At 53.3% G+C, this 6,769-nt stretch overlaps 3 protein-coding genes across 3 annotated transcripts; all 3 read right to left on the bottom strand.

Moving 5' to 3' along the window:
- Positions 1 to 1,212: 1,212 nt before the first annotated feature.
- Positions 1,213 to 1,452, bottom strand: CORC01_10402 (uncharacterized protein; the record flags this gene model as incomplete). Its single annotated transcript, XM_022622030.1, has 1 exon — positions 1,213 to 1,452. One exon carries the CDS (start codon positions 1,450 to 1,452, stop codon positions 1,213 to 1,215), a length of 240 nt encoding a protein of 79 aa, XP_022471518.1.
- A 61-nt stretch (positions 1,453 to 1,513) lies between these two features.
- Positions 1,514 to 3,540, bottom strand: CORC01_10401 (major facilitator superfamily transporter; the record flags this gene model as incomplete). The annotated part of the gene is made up of 6 exons (XM_022622029.1): positions 1,514 to 2,219; positions 2,276 to 2,767; positions 2,848 to 2,887; positions 2,939 to 2,997; positions 3,056 to 3,365; positions 3,438 to 3,540. 6 exons carry the CDS (start codon positions 3,538 to 3,540, stop codon positions 1,514 to 1,516), a joined length of 1,710 nt encoding a protein of 569 aa, XP_022471517.1.
- Positions 3,541 to 5,752: 2,212 nt separating this feature from the next.
- On the bottom strand, positions 5,753 to 6,364 carry CORC01_10400 (uncharacterized protein; the record flags this gene model as incomplete). The annotated part of the gene is made up of 2 exons (XM_022622028.1): positions 5,753 to 6,200; positions 6,312 to 6,364. 2 exons carry the CDS (start codon positions 6,362 to 6,364, stop codon positions 5,753 to 5,755), a joined length of 501 nt encoding a protein of 166 aa, XP_022471516.1.
- Between the last annotated feature and the right edge of the window lie 405 nt (positions 6,365 to 6,769).

The raw sequence follows: 6,769 nt of genomic DNA, 5'->3' as shown, positions 1-6,769 counted from the left end.
ATTCTCCAATCCTCAAAAGTCACAACCCGTTGCCGTTATCGATTACTGTAATCTTGATCCTATCGCTGTCGAAAATGTACAATGCCCAATGGTATCCTGTAATACTAGCCAATGAGCGATTCCCACATCGACCAACGTTCCGACACGCATGTGAAATCCCTACAAGTGCCTACCTACTCTCACTATCACGATAACGGCCTTACAACTGACCTCGAGGTCATTGCGAGTGATTGGTCTCTATAGAGTTCGCCATCTGCCCGACATCTCTGCTTCCAAGAGTGTTTTAATCTTCTAGGCCCATTCTCTTTTGAGTCCGCTACCACCCCACGCAGTTGGGTGTATCATACCAACCCCTTCTCTCGTCTTTCGGATGAACCAAAGTCGAAAAGTTTGTATATATAGGTATCAAAAGACCGGGATTCCATCCGGGGAACCGATTCACTGAACCCTGCGAATACTTCGAGGACCAACCTTACCCCGGGTTTCTTCAAAGACCCCCCCCCAAAGAAGGAAAAAAAGTACATCACTTACACTCACCCCCGCAATGTCTCACCGCAAAACGTTCAATTCATGTACAACAGTGTACGTCACCAATGTTTCGCTTGGCGACGAAGAGAAACCACCCGAGAGACACCACGACCTCAAACTCACTGATGAGGCATCGGCCAGAGGGGTAGGTCGGTAATTCACTAGAGCCCAACAATCGTCACTGGGGGTGGGGATAAGATAGTCATGTAGGTGGAAAAAATGTGGTTGTTAAGCAAGGGTATTGTCCCATCAATTCTCTAGGGGAAAAGCGATCATTAAAACATAAAGAACAAGAGACCTTTTGCAAGTCTCGTAGGAGAACAAATCAAGTCCCCCCAGGAAAATCCTTCCTTGCCAGATCCCCCTCGCTCCTCTGCTCTCTGCTCTCTTCCCTCGAGTTGTTTGGTAGGTCCGGACTCTGTGGTATTTCCCAAATACCATCCACTTTCCCAATGTTGCGCCATTCGAGGTTTCCTGTCTCTCTCTCTCTTTGCAATGTCGGTTGTCCCTTGGGCGTCCATGGTATATCCAACTCCTTGTCCAATAAGATGAACAAAAAATAACAAAAAAAAAACCCTTACAAAAACAGATGGTCGGGAATCGTCGCCTGACCCGATACATGATGTAATGTTGTGCGCCCCCTAAAAGTTGGAAAAGTCGAAACGAACAAGAACTGAAATCCAGTCATGCAGCCCGCTGATGGAAATGGTGGGAATAAAACAACAAGTCGTGAGAATCCCGTATATGCTGTCTCCTCGGCCCGTCTGAATTAAATCGTGTGATCTTAAGAACTCTTCTCTCTGATTCCGTCGTGTCCCGTGAGCGATAGTCTATGTCTTGTTGGTCCCTTCCTGTCAATGATAACGCCGTAGGATGAAAACTCCGATTGTAGAATGATGATGTAGAAAGCTGCGCAAATCCCATCGCGCCTTCTGGGTATCGAGTTTGAGGGTAATGTAGTCAACGCCTGCAATCATTGTGATGATCACGATCTCCGGCTCGGACCGGCCACAACCTCATATTCGTCGTCTGTCATGGGAGCTAGCAGACCCTCGATCTCGGTGGGTTCCACAGCTGTCTCAATGTCCTTGACAGGCTCGTCCAGACGTCCACGAGGCTCGGTGAGATGCATGCTGAGGAATGCGCCGCAAATGGTGATGGCACCGCTGACCCACCAAGCGAGACCCGAGTAGCCGGACTGGATACCCAGAGCATAGAGGAAACCGGAGATGGTGGGTCCGAAAGCTCTGCACAAGCTCGCAGTCGAGGCGGCAACACCGTTGATTGTTCCGAGGGACATGAGGCTCGGTGCCGAGTTTGTGAGCAAAATCGCATTGCTGGGATAGGCCATGGTCGAGAAAGTGCACTTCCAAATAACCATGACATAGATTCCGACCATTCGCCAGTTCTCCGGCAACAGAGCCAGATAGGGTGTCGTGAAGTAAAGCAGGAAGTACGAAATTGCCAACAGTCTGAACAGACGCAAGGGGCCGAGACGTTGGGTGATCCACGGGAAGACGAAGACCGTAGAGATCATGGAGTAGACACCCTGAACCGCAAGAATGATGCCAATAGATTCCGTCTTCATCGAGAAGCCCCCGGCAAATTTGAAAGGAAGATGTGTATCCGGGTTCTCCGGGGGCGCGGTGCTGAGAAACACAGGAAACAATTGATCAAAGGTCATGGTGTGGCTGGGGACATGGTAAGCAGACTGTTGCAAGAGTCAGGGGTAAGGTTAGTCACTTACAAAGCCAAGATACCGTACGAGATGATATTCAGGATGACTGGCCTGGTGAATATCACTTTGGGCTGCTCCTCGATTTCTTCGATGTCTGATGTCTTGGTAAGATCCAAGGGTTCCGTGGGCTCCGGGATCGAAGACTCGGACCCCACAAGTTGAGGAGAGCTCTCATTCGTGCGGTAGCCAGGAAGTTCGTCATCGTCAAGCAGTGCCTGCTTCTCTGCTTTGCGTGCTGGGATCTGGCAGCTCTTGGTCGACACCCATGAGATGATGCGCTTTCCCAGTTCCACACCGGGGTCTCTCCTCTTCTTGCGCTCCGCATGAGTTTCCTCCAGAAAGAGCAAGCCGATGACGACTCCGCAGAATACAGTGGCGGCGCTGAAAAGATTGGGCAAGAGGAAAGGGTATTGCTCCCAAATCGAACCCGCTCTGAAATACTTCGGGTGGTTGACAACGGGCTCAGCAAGCAAGCCACCTAGGGCAGGTCCTACGATTGAGCTATGCACGGTCAGACACGCTGGTCAATCAAATCTGGCGAGTCGCGTAATTGGGGTACGCTCGCCAAAAGGTCAACTTACCCAAGGCACCAAACTAGGGGCATAATGGTGTATGCGCGAGCTAGGCGGCGTTAGTTTGCCATCTGTAACCGGGGAAGACTTCCGAACATACGTTGATGCTCCTTGACCGTAACCAACTCTGCGACGGTCGTCTGCAGGACTCCAATGTTTCTTTGCTCAAATCAGCCAAAGTCCAACTCCCATCGCTTGAATAATTGACTAGACGTACCCATTTAATAAACCACCCAGAGCTCGCGCAATGAGCGCAACAGTCAAGTTAGAGGCAAATCCGAAAACCAGAGAGCTCAAGGCCGTGCCGAATAGGCCCATCAAAAGAACAGGCTTGCGACCAATCTTGTCGCTGAGCCGTCCCCAAACGACTCCCGTCGAAAACTCGGCCAAGGTGAAGGCCGACGTAATCATGCCGGCGTAGACGGAAATCTTGCTCTTGTCCTCGGTGATGTTGAAGTTCTCGACCATTCTGTAGACATACGGGAAGATGGACATAAACGCAATCGGTTCGCATATTCTGCAAAGGGCTGGTTAAGAAGCGTGTTAGCGGTCGACGTGTGGTGAACCCATGTGAGACGGCTTGACGAGGGCATGCATACCGAGTACAAACATCTGTCTCATGGGAAAAGGCGGCAACTTGGATTTCGTGCTCCTCAAGGAGCCGCCTCGACGGCCTCCCGTCATGTAGTCGGACCTCTTCATCTTGGTAGATCCTCAGTGTATGCGCAGCTGGCAGGCCAAATTCGTGCGAGGCGCGAGGAGATTCGGGAGACGGATGGGATGTTCGGAATCAAGGGAGGGGGGTGGGATGCTGCAATATATAGCACTGCAGTTCCTACAACGTTTTCGGTGGGCTCAAGAATCGAGGGAGAAAAACGGTATCGTGGAGCGGGTGGTCCAGATCGGTGTGGGCAAGAATTTGTTTTGCTAGTCTCGTGGAAGGGAGGAAGGCGTCTGGATGCTCGAGACTGATGATGTAACCGTGAAAAGCAACGGTGGAAAAGCAATGATAAAACAAGCAGAACGAGACCAAAGTTATTCAGGTTGGGTGGCGGAGGGGTTGCCCTTATGGAAGAAAGTATCAGATGGAACAAGAATGAGCAAGCTCTGGGGAAGCAAGCAACTTAATATGAAGGGAGCGCGGACGGTGACGATGAGAGGACCAAGAGACGTCAAAGCCCAGGGCCACCCCCAGACACAGACCAGACCCAGCTGGGTTGGACAGGCCACCGGGACCGTACCATTGCCTGGGTTGCGGAAGCAAATTTTGGATCTAAGATTGGAACGGCGGTGACCATGGCATGTCCAGCGCAAAAAAGCAACAAGACGATCCTCCCACTTGTCCGCCGGGGAGGGATTCAGGGAGATGCGGCGACGAAAGGTCCCACGTCGTGGGAAGGGATCCAACTGCCCGGCATGACGGCCGTGGGGCCTGAGAAGCCCTGTACCTGATCCAGGGGTACCCCCCAGACGACACTCGGTGGGCTTTTTTTTTCTCCATACTATGTACATGCGAAGTCGGGGGGGGGGGAGGGTGTGTGTGTGTGTGTGTGCGGCGTGCGGCGCGCAGCGTGCAGCCTGCCCCCTTGCCCTTGTCAAGATGACGGTCCCAAGGCCATGAGTGTTCGCCTTACAACTGTGGGTAAGTGTAGGTAGGCAGGTAGCTACCTCCATAGCTCGGCCACTACCTACGCGACGGGTACTACCCGGATGAGATTCCCCAAGTGCAATCCGCTGTTCGCAGTGGTGTCAAGGGGAGATGGACTCGGAGCCAGCGAGTGTGTGGGCGTGGGTTTGTGAAAGGGCGAGCGAGAGACACAGACACACAGAGAGAGTGAAGGAGAAAAAGAGTACTCCGTACGTACCTACCTACATTACCGGACGAGAGTACGTACTCGACAGACCGACATGAACGGAGTAGGAAAAGTAGGCAAGGGGTGGCAGACTCGGGGAAGGATGGCGCCAGACCGGAGGGCAGGGATCAACAGAGGGTAAAAAAAAAAAAAAAAAAAAAAGGTTTCACAAGAGGCAACGAGGCTAGAGCCTCGATGGGACTAGACTGGATTTTGGAGAGGGAGAATTTTTGGAGCCAACTCGGAATTGGGGTGTGGGTAGTTGCAGGGCGCCAGAAATAAGAAAGCAAAAGAAAATTAGCCAACCGATGCAACAAGTTACAGCAGGAAAGCCAACATTTACCTGCACTTTTGTCGACGGGCGCCATGTAGCGGCTACACGTCCATCAAGTGCTTCTCACTTATCCCTACGAATACTCTGTACGGATACCACGATGCCAAAAGGCTGCGATGCGCTACGCAGCGGCAACTGTCCCGTCCCGGTCCCGGTCCCTTGCTCCTATCTCGCCTTGTCTGCCCCGGTGGCGACTGCATCGTGTATTTAGTAGTGCATTCGGAGACACGATGTCCTCGTCTCGGAAAATCAAGCTCTGATGCCCCGCGTCGAGTTTCGTTCTTCAGGCTGTATCGGGGGTTGAGTATTCCCCTTCCAGTTCAAATTTTCTGTTACGGACATCACGGGAACGGACTTTGCTAGGCGCATGCGCGCCATAGTGACAGGACAGAGCAGAAGCCTTCCCTCAGACGTCGTTCGATGGGTAGCGAGCCGGGCATCCCAACACTGAACTATTGTATCCTTGCCTTTCAAGGACAGACGAGAGGACGAGATGCAACCTGTCCGCCGCGATGTGAGGCACGCAAGGTGCGTACTTTACGGCCCAAGGTTCACACCCCGGCACTTGGGTCGCATACTATAGTAGATGGCTCTGCTGCAGCAGGGGGTTGACATTGGGTTGTAGAGTGAAAGCGACAAACCACCGGCCGAGGGCTGGTCAAACGCTAGCTCGACTGTGTTGTCGAGGGAGGGCGACATGGGGAAAAACCCAGGCTGTCCCTGTGGCTCAGCAATAGACCGCCTCCTTAGCAGGGTGAACTAGGTAATCCCGTTCCCCGCGCTGCCTGATCTTTTGCGGTGAGCGGCAGTACAAGACGTTAGCTTCGCTGCCTTTGATTGGGACATCAGGGGCTTCCATGACATGACGGATGATCCTGAATGTTCTTCTGGAGCTGTCCCTGACTCCCTGTTGTTGGGCAAACTGAGGTGGGACGCGGGTAAGCTTCCTGTCGCACGCGGAGCTTATCACACCCCGGAGACCATGCATCAGAGCGCCGAGGATCTGAGTAACAAAGCCAGCCTGAAAGAACCACCTCGTCGTCCGCTTTTGTGAGGCGGTGAATGAACGCAGGACCTGGGCCGCGGAGTGTCCCTCCCGGCGGATATCAACACCTGTGGCACCAGCGTCGGCCTGTAGCAATTCGAAAAAGAAGCCGTCGCCGCTGCCGCCGCCGCTTCACATCGACTCGAAGCATGTCTGTCGGAATTCTGGTACCAAGAGGTAGATTCGCACACATCTCGCGCAACTCGCAGTATGAGTTCGCGTCGCCAGATACACAACGTACGGCCCGTTGAGGTGTTTGCTTCGATGTGCTGCTGAATACGAGAGGGCATCCATAGTCGCACAGTACTGGTGCTTGCAGCGGCCGTATGCGATTGTGGAGAGGCGCGCCTCAAATGTCGCACAGCTCTATCGGCCGAGACGAGTTTCCGCCTGTAACTGGAAACCAAGGAAGCGTCGACGTTGCATGTGCCGTGACGTCTGAAGAGGACGACCCTCGAGGCTGCCGCAGCTTGCTCAAGCGCTCAGCCTACGGCTCGAGGTCCTGTTGGTCGCATGCACCCTGACCACGACAGCTTCCGATTGGAATGAAAACGGCACATTTTTTGCGAGCGGTCGAATTTACCCCCCCTCCCCCCCCCTCCTTTCAACGGTGTAGAGGTTGTAGGGCGAACGGGTACCCAAGCGAACCGACTCAGGCGGAGGGATGCAAGCCCAACCTCAGTTTCCCATCCATCCCTC

The sequence above is a fragment of the Colletotrichum orchidophilum genome (genome assembly GCF_001831195.1).
Source record: "Colletotrichum orchidophilum strain IMI 309357 chromosome Unknown Scaffold_102.1, whole genome shotgun sequence".
Taxonomy (NCBI): domain Eukaryota; kingdom Fungi; phylum Ascomycota; class Sordariomycetes; order Glomerellales; family Glomerellaceae; genus Colletotrichum; species Colletotrichum orchidophilum.
The sequence above is the reverse complement of the archived record's forward strand: the minus strand, read 5'-3'. Positions and strand labels throughout refer to the sequence as shown.